General features: G+C 56.5%; 4 protein-coding genes across 4 annotated transcripts; 1 reads left to right on the forward strand and 3 right to left on the reverse strand.

Annotated features, from left to right (window-relative positions):
- Positions 1 to 451: 451 nt before the first annotated feature.
- Positions 452 to 1,258, reverse strand: B0H18DRAFT_1080994 (uncharacterized protein; the record flags this gene model as incomplete). The annotated part of the gene is made up of 2 exons (XM_048031312.1): positions 452 to 955; positions 1,022 to 1,258. The coding sequence occupies 2 exons, from the start codon at positions 1,256 to 1,258 to the stop codon at positions 452 to 454; spliced, it is 741 nt and encodes a 246-aa protein (XP_047901076.1).
- A 2,483-nt stretch (positions 1,259 to 3,741) lies between these two features.
- B0H18DRAFT_1112434 (kinase response regulator receiver domain-containing protein) lies at positions 3,742 to 9,560 on the reverse strand (the record flags this gene model as incomplete). Its single annotated transcript, XM_048032814.1, has 6 exons — positions 3,742 to 3,998; positions 4,052 to 4,090; positions 4,150 to 5,323; positions 5,378 to 5,924; positions 5,984 to 8,062; positions 8,119 to 9,560. 6 exons carry the CDS (start codon positions 9,558 to 9,560, stop codon positions 3,742 to 3,744), a joined length of 5,538 nt encoding a protein of 1,845 aa, XP_047901077.1.
- Positions 9,561 to 10,570: 1,010 nt separating this feature from the next.
- Positions 10,571 to 11,244, forward strand: B0H18DRAFT_1112435 (uncharacterized protein; the record flags this gene model as incomplete). Its single annotated transcript, XM_048032815.1, has 3 exons — positions 10,571 to 10,775; positions 10,824 to 10,873; positions 10,930 to 11,244. 3 exons carry the CDS (start codon positions 10,571 to 10,573, stop codon positions 11,242 to 11,244), a joined length of 570 nt encoding a protein of 189 aa, XP_047901078.1.
- Positions 11,245 to 14,347: 3,103 nt separating this feature from the next.
- On the reverse strand, positions 14,348 to 16,137 carry B0H18DRAFT_924818 (S-adenosyl-L-methionine-dependent methyltransferase; the record flags this gene model as incomplete). Its single annotated transcript, XM_048041614.1, has 6 exons — positions 14,348 to 14,851; positions 14,904 to 15,107; positions 15,161 to 15,221; positions 15,281 to 15,531; positions 15,583 to 15,709; positions 15,765 to 16,137. 6 exons carry the CDS (start codon positions 16,135 to 16,137, stop codon positions 14,521 to 14,523), a joined length of 1,347 nt encoding a protein of 448 aa, XP_047901079.1. The 3' UTR covers positions 14,348 to 14,520.
- Between the last annotated feature and the right edge of the window lie 283 nt (positions 16,138 to 16,420).

Raw genomic sequence — 16,420 nt, forward strand, 5'->3', positions numbered from 1 at the left:
TATTTGGCACCCGGAACCGTGACATTCTGACCGACTTGGGTGTTCAGTGGGACTCCGTGACCCGTGACAGTGGCTGTTCATGACCCCCCGTGATGCGTGACAGAACACACGGTCGAAATAGTACAGTAGTACATACGAGACGCTCGAGTACTGCGCAGCGCCCTGCCAGCTCGTGCATATTACTCTCAAGGCTCTTCATGAAGCTAACCTCGGTCTGGAGCGTATCATCACTTGGTATTGGATCGTGGGATCGTAAGGGTACAACGACTGAGCTACAGGGCGAGCAATATACAAACGCCAGTGTTGTAAGATAAATTATACGATGCTAACAGCTGCAAGTCGAAGAATAGCTAACCAATAAATCATCATGACTGCCAAACTATCTGCACGAGTCAGCGCAAGGTCAGCAAGATGTGCAATCGTACAACAATTGAATCCGTCCGAGTCAGCATCACCGCCCATAATCATCTGGGACGAACGGCGTAACGAGGTCATACATCTCGGCGTTCCTGCTCCTCTGCGGCTTGCTCCCAAGGCCGACGAAGTTCTTGAACTTTTGGCGCATCCCCGGCTTCTCATCCGCCTCCATCTCGCTCCGGTCCTCGGGGTACAGCGTGTCGACGATCTTCGAGAGCCGACGCAGCCCCGGATATCCTTCGGGCGGTCCGTTGCGCGACAACTCGAGCGCTGAGGCGAGGTACATCGCGAGGTCCGGGAACGTCGTCGGGAGTGTGGGGTAGAGATTCCCCGGCACGCTTGGGATGGTGTAGAATTTGGAGATGGGCGCATCTGCGCCGTCGCGCAGCACGGCGGGCGGGGAACAGATCGTGTACGACCAAGGAAGCACACTCGAGTCGCCGTTGCGGAAGCGCACCGCGTTGGGTGTGTTCACAGGTACGGGCACGTCGATGGACATGTACACTGCGGTGAGCCATGCCGACGACGTGCTGTGCACCTATCCCGGACGCGTTTGAGTACTCGTTCCGCATCACCGGGGTCCGGGTAATAGGGATGGACTCACCTTGACAAATGATATGACGATCCGCAGTCTCGCTTCTCCCTTCAGCTTCTTGAGCACTTCGATAGACGGCTCGACGCGCGTCGCCGGCAAACGTGCCATGAACTTAAGCAAGCTGCGCCAATTGGGAGCTTGGATATAGAATGGTGGCTTGTCCGCATTCGGAAGGGATATGAGGGTGGGTATCGAACCCTTGAAAGGGGCTGCAGTTAAGACGATGGGCGCTGTGCCAAATCCCATGGCTGTATCGAGCATATGTGAGCTATCGCATCGGTAGAAATGATAGAGGAAGAGGCATACAGATCCCGGTGAGCAGCTCCTGTGGTATCAGCTGCTGGTGAGCACTCGACATACAACTCAAATCCGACTCTCCCGCAGACACCGCCGACAGAGGCGCCGACTTATCGTCAACCCACTCAGCCTTCTCAGAGTACGGATAGCTCGGGGGCGCGTCGAATCTGTCTTTACGAGGAGAAGGAGACTCGACCACAGGCGTGTCCATTACAGGTGTCAGCTCAAGCTCGCCCGCCTTCGCTGCCTCTCTTATTGGGTGTTCCACCGCCATGGAGAGGCGTCGGCCAGTGTGCGGCGACTGCCCGAGGTCGGACTTCGAGCGCGCCGTGCGTTGCGACGCGTGAGGTTGACTGCCAGGAGATGCGTGTGAGATATGGCCAGTGAATGATGCGGAATGGGGCAATGGTTTGTCTTTGTTCATGCTTTCGCAGCGTCGACGAACGTCCTTCGATAGCACGGTCTCTATCGAGGTCGAACGCATACGGAGCGCCTGTGCTGTGTCGACGGTGCTTGCTGGGGTTCCCGGGTTAGAGGATGCGAGAGGAGTGGCGGCGGCAGAGCTTCCCCGCGAAAGGTGTCCAGGGAAGAACGCTTGATGCGGGACTACTGAGGGAGGGCGCGGTGATGGGTGAGAGGAATTCTCTCTCGACGAGGACGCGGCTGAGATACTGTCCGTACTATGTCCGCTGGAGGACGGCGCAACATACGACGGTGCTCGCGGCGGCGAAGAGGTCGATCGTCCGACTTCATGGAGAGACTGCTTCAACGCCTGCGCAAGTGCCGCGTCCTCATCGTACTGAGAGGGTGTCCGCGACTCCTGAAGCGATGCTTGGACGGCTCGCCTGAGATCCTCGTCATTCACAGAAGACCTCGGATGCACATCCGGCTTGGGCGAGCTGAATGTCGGATGTGGCGTGACATGAGGCGCGGGATCGGCGTAAGGGTGCCTGGAGGTTGTGGGAAGTGAATGTTGGGCGCGGAGTTGTGCAGCATGAGTGGGTGGCCCTGGAACATGTCCAGGGTGCACATGTGGGTGGGGAGCAGTATGGCGAGGGGCAGGAGCTGGATATGAATGCGCGGGCCTCGGAGGAACGGGTGGCTGGCTCGAATGTGGCCTTTGAGGGAGGGGAGGCGGAGACGACTGGGCATGTCGCAGCTGAGGAGTTCTCTGGGGCTGTGGAAACTGTACTGTGGGTTGGTGCGAGAAATAGTCACCAGCTGCAGAACTCAAATTTCGACCATGGGATGCACCCATGTCTACCATGCTCCTGGGCGACCGGACGGACGGCCCCGGCGCCGACCTCGCGACATGGTGTGGACTTGGTGCGTAGTACGTGTACGGCCTGGTCAATGTAGGCATGGGTTGGGTTCGCGATGTTACCTGGTATGCGGGCCTTGCTGCCTGCGCCTGCTGCGGATCCGGTGTCCGCTGGATTCTATCGTAAGGATTGGGCAGGTCTTGATGAATACTAGCGGTATCAGACTCCCAAATGGCTTCAGGAAAGGTCCGGCGTGAGTACAAAGCCTGTAGGATCGCGGGAGCATGGAACATACCATGAAGCGGACCATGCCCTGTGCTGGGCATCGGGAACTGCACGGAGGCGCTAGCAGAGGCCATGGCATACGGGTGGCCTGGCATGGTGGGAGTTTGGGATTACTCTCACCGTCGCGCTGTAGGGACTCTATGCAGAGAGAATGAACAGCTAGTGGTCCGCGTCAACCAGGGCCGCACAGGTCGTGTCGCGGTTCACGTTGAGGACCACACTACGTACAGATGGGCCGTTGTGGGCCGTCCCGTTACGATATGGACGGCGCTCAGGCTTCGCAGGGTTGACAGAAGGCTAAGAACTATGCTGGGAAGATCAGACTGGGCGAGCCGCTCATGTCGAGAGGCAGGACGTTGCGAGAGAGCATAACGGCGACCACAAGCACGACCAGACGTCAGCAAGCTGCAGGCGGTGTTCGTTTACCAGCCAGGGCGCGTCCGGCGCTCCATCTAGGGGCGATCACTTACGACCGAGGCAGTGCGCCCAACAGTAGGACCCGCCGGCCATGATACCGCTACCGCTTATGGACGCGACGGTGGGCGCGAGCATCGCATCCACGAAGACTCACTGAACCTCCATTTGAGCATCAGTCTGGTCTTTCACGATCTGACCGAAGACGTGAAGCTAGGCCATGCCCGATATTTAATATCACAAGTACCTCTAGCTAGCTATCTTAATACAATGCAGGGAAGAGGAGAATGCGGAGAGATGGTTGCTGCAGAGCGATGCGGATAGGATGATGCATGATGATAATGAGAGTAGCAGAACGAGAAATATTGCCGGAGACATGCATGAACACGGAAATCCGAAAAGCAGCGTGAGAGGAGAGACACAGACGGAAAAGAACGAATAATGAGATCGTGACGGTCGTTAAAATAGTGCTCATCGTGCGGGGGTCAGTTTTGCCGCCTGCCCACGACCTTGCCCCTGCACAGTCGACGTTTTGAATCCTAGCTGTCGCATCGTGGCCAACAGGTCTGTCTTCTGCACCGGCTTCGAGAGGTACGCCGCGAAGAGATTGAGGCTGGGGTCCACCACATCGGATGCGGTCGCGCTATACGCACTCACAGCAATGATAGGTATCTCCGCATTCTTGTTGCCGCTGTTTTTGATGTATCGGGCGGCTCCTTCACCGTCCACTATACACAGACCAATTAGCGATATTACAAGGTAACAATAAGGCGTCACTCACGTATTGGCATATGAAGGTCCATCAAGATACAGTCAAACTCTGTTTGAGAACACGTCCATGAGTACCGAGTCGCGTCAGACAGGGATTCCGACACTCACTTATGTCACCCATGGCAACACTGATAGCTTCCGACCCATCCGCCACGACAACACAACGGCACCCGAGACGTATGAGCAGTGTCTCGATGATCTTCGCCGTGATGGGGTTGTCTTCCGCCAGGAGGCATGTCACAGCCCGATCTGACGGATCAGGCGCCCTCTTTAGGTCAACCGAGGCGACTGACGACGGTGGCGTGTTCAGCTCGTAGTGATTAGGCCCGGTCGCCGGTGGCAGCCCCCAAGAGTCAGACGTAACGCTCTCGCCGTTCGTGGACACTGACGCAGTCCGGAGGCGGCTGGGCATGGAGTTACGGCGGACATTGTCGCCTTCCAGGTGGTTGAGCTTGAACCGCTCAACAGTGCTATAATCCGACGGTTTCCGGACGTGGCCACTAGCACTTCCAGGTGTAGGCGGACCTCGCGACATCGAGGAGGCAATAGACGAAGTCGAGGTCGCGGGCGAAGGCGGGTTAGTAGGCGAAGGTTTGCTGGGCCCGTCCGTCGCAATAGTGACGCTAGTCGGCTTCTTGATGTTGACCTTGGCCGATACACTCTTGCGGCGGGTGTGGAGATTCGCCGGTTCTGACAACGTCTGCGACAAAGGCGCCATCTGGTCGGTCTTCATTTTCCGAATCATGTCGTCGTTGGCTTGTTTCAGGACGGGAAGGTTCTTGAAGCTGAAGGAACCGAAATCGTCGTCGGAGGGCGACATTGCGGTTGTGTCGGCAAGGGCGGGGGGCGCAGAAGCGGAAGCAGGGTCAAGGTCAGCAGATGGCGCGGGACTATCGGAGCCAAGAGTGGTGGTCATTGTAGGGTGGTCGGGCTCGCTGAACGGCTGCAGCACTGCTCCACGAGGATCGAAGTAGTCAGTAGACTCAGGATCTGTGACTTGCGGGATGAATGCCGCCTCGGTAGCCGTGACCTTGTCCCAATCGATCCCAGCGAAAAACGGGTGATCCTTGACCTCGTCGGCACCATTGGCCCCCAGACGCCGAGAGGGATCCTGTGTCATCAACCGCTGCATGAAGTCCTTCGCCTCGGGCGAGATGTCCATGTATCCCTCGTGCCATTGTACGCGGCCCGACAGGATGTTCTCGAACACCTTCTCAGGCGTTTCGTCATGGAACGGAGGAATCCCATAGAGAAATTCATAGGTGATGACACCCAGAGCCCACTAGAAGCAATTCATTAGCCTCATGACGGTCTCGATGGGACAGAATCTACTCACCCAATCCACGGCAGCGTCATCGCCGCGCAGACCTAGAATGGTCTCGGGGGCGAGATAGTCCGGTGTGCCCACCACCTTCTGGTCACCGGGCGGCGTACCGCCAGGGTTAGGATGAGAGCGAAGATCGGTAGTCAATTCAGTTGCGAATGACTGTAAGGGGCTATCCATGTGTGGCTGCTGCTTGCTGTTCGACCGCCGCATGGCGAAGAGTCCAGAGCCCTGGAGAGACTCAGAGCCGCTAGACTCACTCACGTCATCTGAAAGCGACAAATAAGGCGACGATCCTAGCCGAGGAATCGAGCTGGTCCTCTGCGTAAAATACGAACCTCCCGCGTATAGGTCGGACGTGAACGGTGTCGACCCGATGTAGACAGAGTCGATTGAGGGTGGCCGTGACCCAGGGCTATGTCTTGACCGCGTGCGCATCCCGAAGGGGAGTTGGGCGTCTCGTGTTTGGCGACCCAGGAGACCAATCCTGCTCAGCCCGAAGTCAGTGAGCTTGAGGTGACCGTGCTGGTCGATGAGCAAATTATCCGGTTTTAGGTCACTGTGGCAGCAGGAAGTATTAGCCAAGCAGATCATGAGCAAAAGATATACACGACGTACCGATGTACAATACCACGCTGATGCAGATACTCCAATCCAAGAACGACCTCTGCGATGTAGTTGCGCGTCCATTCCTCGGGCAGAGACCCGAGAGACTTGATCAGCGCAGCGCAGTCGCCACCGTTGAGGTACTCCATAACTAGATACAGGTTCTCCTTGCTCTGGAAAGTGAAATAGAGCTTGGCGACGAATGGCGACTCAGCCTGCTTCATGAGGATCATGCGTTCCGCCTTGACGTTCGTGATCTGGTTCTTCGCGATCATGTCCGCCTTCTTGAGCACCTTGATCGCGAAGTAGTCGCCAGTGGCTTTCTTCTTCGCGAGGAAGACGGAGCCGAAGGCGCCTTTGCTGATAGGCTTGATGATCTCGAAGTCTTTGATTGACGTAGGTGTCGTCCTGGACAGCGGCGCGACAGAAGGAAGGCGAGGCGATAATGGAGTGCCCGACACCGAGTTGGTCGGGCTGAGAATGGGTTGCGCTGCAGTTGAGTGCCGTCGTCTGCGCGGTCGTCGCGTCTGCGACTGGTCCTCGGGTGAGACCAAAGGTGAGAGAGGGGGAGTGATGAGCAAGCGAGGCTCGAGGATGCCTAGCGAGGGCCGCGGCCGAACCGTGTTCTGATTGACCTCGTTGAGATCCATGGGCGGTGGTGTGAGGTCGTGAGCAGGATATGTTGCGAACGATACTGTGGGGGCCGCTAATGCTAGAGGAGACGAGATAGAAGACGGCGTAGATGATCGTGTTTGCAAGTTGCTCGGAGGATACGCAGGAATAGGCGCGACAGGAAGGAGGGGTGAGCTGAAGTTAGAAGCTAGAGTGTGGTCGATAGTTTGGCCCGAATGACCGCCGGAGAACGGAATCGGCGAGGTAGCCGCGATAGGAGTGGGCTCCGCCGTCTGACTGCCGAAGGCGTAGTCAATAGTGTTAGTGGTACGGTCCTCCGCTTGCTCGCCCTGTTGTTCGTCCTCTGAGCCTTCCGCGGTCTGTTCGCCGTCCTCATCCTCATCCTCGTCCTCCTCAGCAACATCCTCCATCTGCGAAAGGGTCTGAGCGACCTTGTCCGCCCACTCCTGGCGGATCTTCTCGGAGTACTTGATCGTATTCTGCATACGCACGACGTTGTCAACTTTCTGTCGCATAACACGCTCAGCGTCCTCGATCAGCTGCGTGAGCGCCCCGTCCTCGATGGAGGGTTTGCCCCATCGTCGGACTTGCGACATCTTCCGCTCTGAGGCAGGCGACAAGAGGCGTTGCCTCTCGATGGGCTCGGCCGATTCCTCATCCTTCAACGCAGGGATAGAGATTTCGCTACAGAGTTGCAGGATGTCCTCGAGTTGCTCAAGGATGTGACGCTGCAGCTTCTTCACGCTCAGTTTCTTCATCTTCAACGGCGCACGGAGGAGTTGAAGCGGCGAAGACGATCCAGGTGAGGTAGCCGGGGAGAAGATGGGCATGCCACGGTATTCGGGAGCCGTCATGGGCGACGAACGGTCAATTGCCGTCAACAAGTCGCGAATCGTGTTGCGAAGCTCGCCGATCGACTCGTTGCACTCGCTGATTTCGGCTTCGAGCCGGTGCGTCTCCGCACACGTCTCATTGTGCTTCTCGAAGTACCACTGCGGTACCTCGCATTCGCATATGCGGCAGAGGATCGGCGCGATGTTGATCGGCCGCGCGAACGGGAAGGGTGTAACTGGCTCGTACGCCTGTCTATGTCCGAAGCCTACCTGTGTCGCCTCAGCGGAAGCTGGCTCGTCACCAACCTCGCCGGACTCGAGCAAGATGGAAGGAGGCTGCTCCAGGCATTCCGGCTGACCGATGGGCCTGACGACCCACATTGTATGCGTCGGTGTACCCTCCTCACGTTCCATCATGAGCATACCCGTTCCGACCATCTGCTGGTACAGGTTCTTGTACGACGACTGACCGGGTTCGGCGTCAATGACCTTCAGTCTGAATCGCACCTCCACGATGCGTGAATCGTCGTCGAGCAGCCGCCGAGTCGCATCGCGGAAGACGTGCCAGTCAGCCGGAGCAAGTAACCGCGATATCCGCGTTCCTATGAGGTCCTCCTGGTCCGTTCTGAAGCGAATGATGATCAGCGCGTTATCATTCCGCCTATGAAGTCATGCACGTACCCGATAACGTTCCGCCATGCATAGTTGACCCATATGAAGTGGTCGCCATCCATGCTCAGCTCCAGTACGATATTCTGGTTCTGGGCATGTTCTGCTTGGAGACGTAACCGCTCGGTGGCTAGGACCCTCGCGGATTCGTTGTTGTCAGTAAATTTTGACGTCGACCTAGGCTGGTCGTTCTCCTTCGCGGGCGTCATAGACAAGTCCTTGGGTGTTTCATCCCTGGTCCGACGAGTCTGGCTGACGGTGCGGGACATGCGAAGCTTACTCTCCTCGTCCTGCTGAAAGCGAAGCGCACCGGTTCCCGCCGCCTCAGCACGAACCGAGGGAGTCGGGGCCACACCTTCCTCCTCGTCCGCAGGCCTCAGCACGAAAGTGAGAGCTTCGTCCTGCTCGTCATCGTTGTCGTCAAAGTTCCAGAACTGCTTCTCTGCCTCCCACCACTCGACCACTCGAGACAGACTCGCGATAGCGAGCAGTACCTGGACGTACCAGTTGCGTCCGTGCCAATCCGGGTGCTCGTCCCACGCCTTACCGATGTTCTGCACGCGCTGCACGAGCTGCTCGCAGACCTTCGGGTTGGCGGTGAGCTGATTGATGGACATCTCCTGAACGTCCGTCGCAATGCCAATCAGCTCGTACAAGGTAGTCATGATCGGATCGACTGGGTCATCCACCAATATCCTCGAGGAACGGCGGTTGTTAGTAGCCTGGTCTTGGTATCCCCGTGGGAGGGGAGACCGGGAGCGAGACGCGGAACGCGAACTTGCACCGGAGCGAGGTGTGCGGACGGGAATATGGATCGTGCGGGATAGTCTTCGGTTCGCAAGGGTTTGCGCACTCCAATCCCTCGACTGTGCAGCGGCGCTCTGCTTGCGCGGGCTGACCACCTCGGGTGGAGGTGTCGGACTGGTGACGGAACTCAGCGCAGGACTGGAGGCGCCAGTACTCGAGGACGCGACATTGGTCACAGACCGACCCCGGGGAAGAGTCGAATGGCGCCGCAGAGAGGCGGGGCTTGTGGAAGACACGGACGCTGTGAGAAGCCCGGGCGACGGTGGCCCGAAGATCAGCGAGTGCTGGGTCGCAGGATCTTCATCGAGACACGCACGTTGTCGACTGTGATAATTGCCTTCTGGGTCGGCTTCATAGCCGCCATCAGAGCTCACATCGTCGAACTGCAACGCGGACCTGAGCTCCGCCGGCTGCAGGACGAACGCTTCCCGGAGAGGCTCCGGCTGCGAGTCCGTGAGGTTGGACTCCCGCGTTGGGCCACGCTCGCGCTCCCTCTGCTCGCGCTCGAATTCCGCCTCGTGATCCCCCTCCCTGAGGCGCTCCTCAAAGAAGGCAGTGATTGAGTTGGTAGTCCGCTGCAGCTCCTTGTCGCATTCTGCCTTTGCGGCCTTGAGACGGCGCGTAACATGACGCCTCACGAAGGGCATGGAGACCGTGTTGGAGGAAGAGGCGTGTGCATTAGCGGCGCCATTGTTGCTGGACGAAGAAACATGACTGTGGAGGATGGGGGTAGTGCTGTTTCCGGGGAGAAGACGAGGGGACTTGGTGGCTGGCGTCGAGGATGAGAGGAGTCGGCGGACATAGAGGTCCTGGCTTGAGGGCAGAAGACGGGACCAGATTAAGTCGGACGACGAGACACTGCGATTAGGATATGGGCTGGCAGGTCCAGTGGCAACGGGGGTAGGGGGAGAGACAGAAGGAGAGCAACGAGACGGTGGTGGCGGGGCTCAGGGCGACATGGACGAGTGATAGGACGACGATGGGACGTGGCTTGGATACGCAGGAGCGGTGGGCGACCGTGACCAGTGCGAGACGGGGCCAACCTCAAATCCGGCGGGGCCGAGGCACGGGCATATTCACACACTACAATTCCCATAATAGGCAATCCCCCAGAGCCGCTCTCGCCCTTTCGGGCCCGCGTCCTCCTCGCCCTTCTCCGTTTCTTTCCCTGCACGCGCCCACGCGACCGCCCTCCGCGCTGAGGCCAGCTCGGAGCTCAACATCTGTCTTTTGTCACCGCGGGGACCGGAGAGTCGCGCTCAGCCACGTCTGTGGCACTCGCCGCCGGCTTGTATTGACCGCCGGAAGAGGCAGCCTGGGACACCGCGCCGCTGTCCGGGGTCCTGCTCCCACCGCGTACGGCGAGCAGGTGAGCGACTTTGACGACGGCGAGGACGCTCACTCGGTACGCCGCCGCATCCCCCGCCATTCAACGAACCGTCATTGCTCACAGAATCCCACATTCCCGGTCCAGCCCACCCTCTCACGCCTGGTCACCTGGCCCTGCCTTCGCCTTCGTTTCTCTTCCCCGAAGTACTCGGTATAGCACCAGCCCTCTTCCTTGGAGTCCAGTCCATTTCTTAATCAAAGTCTGTCCCACAGATTCTATCCCTCATCACCGCTCACGAGCACCTAACCGTGTGCCGTGCTAAGCACCATGTTGTCCCTCACGAGCTCCATGCGACAGGCGGTCTGTCGGGCACGATCGCGCTGGCAGAGCCCTTGGGTCGCCGCTGCCTCAATCGCAACAAGGAGACACAACTCTACTTTCGAACTCGAGCACATTACCGACGAGCTCAGGAGCCAGGGCAATGCCCCGCTTACGCCAGAAGGTGCCTACTCGGAGACAGGAATCAACTACAGTAAGTCGATCATCAGCTGCCGAAGACAAGGCGCTGAATGTGGCCCAGATGAGATTAGCCTTAGTGAGGGTCCTAAACCTCATTTTAGGCGGAACAAGGTACGTCTCATGCTGCTTCATATCCTCTGGTGCGTACTTTCTCATCATTTCCCCAGTTCTTCAAACCAGACGAGCTCTCGTACAAATCGGCGACGAAGACCAAACACATACGCAAGAAACCTTTTTGCGGTCCCAGCCGCAAGGAATCGGAGCAGGTCGACATTTTCTACCAGCTCGGCATCGATCCTCTGCAGGAGGCGATGAATTCAAAGCTGCTCTCAGGCTTCGTGACAGAGATGGGCAAAATCAAGCGGCGCTCTGACACAAACCTCACATGGAGAAACCAGCGCCGCCTTGGCAAGGCGATTCGTCGCGCGAAGATGATGGGTGTCATCCCGGTCTTGAGCAGGCGGATGCTCATCAATAACTAGTCACCGTAATGTGTGGTAACCCCATCCGATGCGAACTACCATGGCATGGTCAAGGCGCTACAGCAATGATCACATTGATGGATACATTGCCGTCCCTCAAAGCAAGGCGTTTCACGGTCGCGAGGTTGACAACGGCGCGGTCCGCTGGAGTAAAGCAGTCGGCCGGCTTGTGGCAGTACTTAATGCATCTGCAATGCATCCATCTCTACCCATGATCCGGCCGCCCACCAGTACGCTTGCAATGAAACAGTGATCTCGTTGATGTCTTATATAAAAGCTGAGTGCAGTAGAACTGGGAATCTCATTGCCTCCGTCCGCGTGGTAGGGAACATGAGTCAAAGTTACGTAGGACTAGGAATGTAGTGCTTTGAGACGGCCGTCCGCATCATCCGTCAGTTGACTCTCCTTCGAACACTCTCGGGTGGGCTCTGCCAGTGTCCATTCCCGCCGTCCTCTCGTCTGACTCTTCATTTGACGCTTCATCACAACACGCAAACCCTACTTAAAACTGAATGAATATCAATACTCGTCACCAGTGCAATGTATACAGAAGATGACGTGACTTCCGCCGCATCGGGAACAACCAAAGCCCCTTGTGTTCACTGAGTTGGGTGTTGTAAAGCGGCATTCATGTCAGAAGGTGAACTCTACCGCATCCGCGCAACTAGCATCCGTTAACGTTTCCACAGGGGTGCCAATTCAAAGTGGTGTTCAGTTGATGCACCCATCCGTTATCGGGCAGCACTATAATGCTGCGTAATCCCACTTGAGAACCATCCGAACCAAGATGCCCCCAGACGCCTCCTGCAATAGCAGCGTGCTCCCACCCCACCGGATGTGCGGGGCGAACGTGTGGTCTTAATACGCTGCGAAGCTGTCGGCGATTCAGAAGTCGTCTACGGCCGCATGCCGATTCGCACAATGTACACTTTTGAGGCGGCGACGATCCTTCGACGTGCGGTGCGTGGTGTAAATCACGACTCTTTCTGACGCCGCCATGTTCTATAGTCGTTCGCGGAAGAATCAGCATGCACTACCCTCGTTCAACTGCTACTTGGGCATGAGCAAGTCCAAGAGGGATGGCTTCAAATACGCCTAAGTGAAATATGCCTAAGTGCTCCCTGAGATTACATGCTTGTCATTTCAGTCATATGTTGCCAACTTCGATGGGAAGACGTAACTTATGCCGTTGTAGGAGCGCAAGGCGGCGTACGGCGCGTATATCCTGGCCATGATGATCAAAGTTCATCGAACTATGTACGGTCCAAGTCCGACGCCTTCAAGTTGAGAGCACGGCCGTGCAGCCTCTGTTCAGCTCTTTAGTCTTTAGCGGCGTGAAACTAGGTCGTTGAGAAATGACGGCTTCCGCGGGAAACCTGACTGACAGGCTAGCTACTGTCGATACTCGAGACGGATGCGTTGAGTCACCATTTACATTACAAGCATGCGTGTGTACTGACTATCGTTGATTAATGGAGGTTGACGCACACTTCATACGTTGCATACCTCCTAGGTTCGACACAAACCCCTACTAGCGCCGTGTGGAGGGTCTTGGTATGAGACTAGCATACTTCCGGCGACACGCTGTCATTTCGTGTAGCTGAAGCTCTTCGAGCCAGCAAAATTAACCCTGAAACCGAGCCCTGCCAGTACTCAACAAATCTCAAGGGCCGCTTACCGTTGGTGTCCTTACCTCCGAACTGGCGGAATAGGTCCCACTGAGAAGGGACAGGGACAGCGAAGCCGCGTCATGACGTGAGTCGCCCACCGATACCCCGAGGCAGGTCGAAATGGCGCCCATACCTGATAGTTTCGCGTTCAAGGTCAAGGGTGTATCTGTCCAACGAAAGAATCTGACGAGATTTCAGGGACGAGAGTTTGAGAAAATATAATTGTCCCTTCACTAAGCCCAACAGTGGAAGACACTGTCACGGCGCCGACACGGTTGCTGACTCGGACTAGCCGTTCTACTGACTTGCAATAATATCCGACGATCAGAGAACATCGGGCCTTACAACGCACTCTGTAAGACAACTCACCAATTCATCTGAATCGTCACCCCGAGTTGACAAGAACCATTATCCGACTGGCAGAACCCTGTCTTGCCATTCCCAAGCTCCTCCTGTCGGCGTGGCACTGCCTGCTTCAAGTCTCCGAATCCTCAGACCTGTGGGACTAGGCTGGGAACCGTTGTATATGATATCCAGAGTCAGCTCTCATAGCGCGGAATCGGTGAATTCTGTGGCCCAGGCGACCTACAGCTTCTCCTGCGGACTGACGCTGTGGTGCTGCGAGCTCCCAGGCCATGCCAAAATTGAAGTCGCATCAACGGGCTGGTAGGGCGTCGCCGTTGATTCAGCTTCTTCGCGGACATAATCCCGGGTTGCAGATCACGTTCTCCAGTGGGTCGGGAAACCTATCCGAACGTGAGCCACACATCACGGAGACTCGCCTGCATGGAGAAGGCGGCGAGCTAGCGCGAGTAGATTCTCGTATTTCGCCGAAACTGCTCCGACACTGGGCATTGCGTGGATGACACCACGAGCATCCATCGCATCCTCTCGTCAAAGGGCACCACACTCCTTTCTAGCGGCATGGCCTTAGAAACCACTGCCTTGCATACAAAAGCGACGTCCTTACATCAAATTTGCGATGGGATGTGCCGTGCTATCCTCTTGGACAAGCCCTAGTGTTGAGATGGAGGCGCTTGAAGTGTACACGGAAACATTTAATCATACCGTCAGGGCCATCCGTAAACTCACTGATTGGCAGGTCTGGATGCTTACCAGATATCATTCGCTTACGACCAGCTGACGAATTCCTGACCGAGGACGCGGAGACCCTTTTAATCTTGGTGAGCGCGTCAGAGCAGCACTGGGCGATTTTCGATGTGGCATCTCACTAAAAACAGACACTGAAGAGGCTCACCCATTAGCTCACTATGTAGGCCGCCGGAGAGGTCGACGCGAACCTTGTTCAGGGAACGCGCCCAAACTCAACGCACTGGCGGACAAAATTCGCGTCAGCGACGTTGACGAGGCCGCCTTGCGATCCCATAGGCCCTTGGGGCACAGGTACGCGGATAGCCTCTATTTGAGTTATTGGCAGTAACGATGACATTTCTGTGAAAGAAGAATCGCATCATCTCCATCATGTCGAACACGTATCCCACACCCCGTACCCAGGTGCGCTCCTTTCTCTAGTACGCGCTCTGCAAATACGTTGAATGACCCACCCATACCCCAGTATGCGGCGATTAAGTGGAAAAGAAACACCCTAGGGCAACCTCATCTCCGTGATGGATAGGATGCTACGACATTCCCAGATCTTCACTACCCTGAGACCGGCTCGCGCAGCAAGCGCGCTGAGCTGCTCGGGGGTACGTTCGGTGCCATTGAATAAGGCGAGCATAGCTAAATCTTGCATGTTCTTGAAGACGCTAGCACAGCCGTAATTCGCAGGGAGAGGGGTAGGAGCACTCTTCAGAAGGGGGGACCCCACCGTCGTGTGCATGACCATGTCAGCGACCAGGATGCGGGAATTTGCGCTCATAGCATCGCGCAACCGCTTGAGGATAGTGACGCAGACGTCGTCTGGCCAGTCGTGTCTACGAGGTTTGGTGAGTGACCCGTCTATTTGAATTTGTACCGGCCGCTTACAAGATGTAGCGGAGAAAATAGACTTCGGCGCCTTTGATAGGCTGCTCTTGGAAGAAATCTTGAGCTTGCAGGCTAACACGCCCGTCTTGAATTGCGCTAGGCATCTTGGACATCCATAGCGCTTGCCCCTGCTCGATTACCGGCCCCCTGTCTGCCACGACGAACCGCAACTGCGGGAACTGCGCCGCTAGCTCCATAGCCATGCTACCTAAATTGCCGACTAAGTCGGTGTGCAATCAGAGCATCATTCGCCAGACCTACCCACACCTCCACCCACGTCCACCACTGTCGCCGAACCCAGAGCGGCCCAAGGATAGTCTGTAGCAATGGGCTTTGTGAGCGACTCAGGTTGATCGCAATGAACGCAAACAACGAACCAGAACTGATGGAAGAAGAGACAATTTGTCCAGTAGCCATCATAGCCATGGAAAATGTCTTGTGAAGAGGGCGCGGCTGTACAGTCCCATCTGGCTGTTCAACGCCTTGTTCACACCACTCCCAGAAAGTCAAATCTGTGCCCACGGCTTCTTGGAAAGCAGACTGATTGGGCGCTGTCGCTCGAGACTTCACGGGATCCATTAGCACGGAGGGAAGCTTGTCCATTGATTTCATGTATACGCCGAAGCCGCTATGTCATGCCTTCAGATAAGCCATGTTACCAATGAGCATGGTGACTTACTTCATCAATAGTAAAGACTGCGCTGGCTCATTCCGCACCAGTACGAGGCTTGTGCGAGTGTTCGCGAAGTGATCACTCTTGACTTCCGAAAGTACGTGGCTAGTGCATAGCAAACGGAGAACGCGTGCTAATGCAACAAATCATAGTGAGCAGTGCGCGACGAGTCCAAGGACATGACTCACCTAGCTTCATGTCATCGATCTCTGTCCGTCGACTGAGTTCGTATATCGGCATCCCTTCGCCAGGCGCCATTTCAGCAAGGATGTCCGGAATTCGTGCGGCGACCAGTATGTAAAGGGCCTCCATGAGAGACAATGCCCCATGCGACAGCTCTTCTAGTCGATTGAGGGGATCCCCCACCATGTCGGCACACATACCACAAGCACCACGTATGACGCGACGAGCATCATACAGCTCTTGCGACGGGAGTGCATTCCCCCCTGTATTGCCATCTCTCTGTTCTTCGGCTTCCCACTCTTTGATGACTATCTCTGAAGCATCAGTGAGTAGGCCAATAAGGGAACGCAACTGCTGCGCCTTCTCCGAGGCAGACATGGTAACCGGGGCGAAGTTGAGGCAATGACCCAACTGCTCTTTCATATCTACGCAGGGTATAAGGTTCGCCCGTACATGATGAAGGATCTCGGATGCAAAGCAGTAATGGCTCGTGGACCCCCGGAGATCGGACCCATCTCGACTAATCGTCGCCATGTTTGTAACAGCGACCATCGGACAGTGGCGTTGGAATGACGGACGCCGTGAATAGCTCTTTTTGGTCAGCAACGGAGACGAGGATGCCGTTAGACATTAGGTGCTGACAGAACATCCATTAGAGCAT

This window comes from Fomitopsis serialis (genome assembly GCF_022376445.1).
Source record: "Fomitopsis serialis strain Sig1Antser10 chromosome Unknown B0H18scaffold_1, whole genome shotgun sequence".
NCBI classification, from domain to species: domain Eukaryota; kingdom Fungi; phylum Basidiomycota; class Agaricomycetes; order Polyporales; family Fomitopsidaceae; genus Fomitopsis; species Fomitopsis serialis.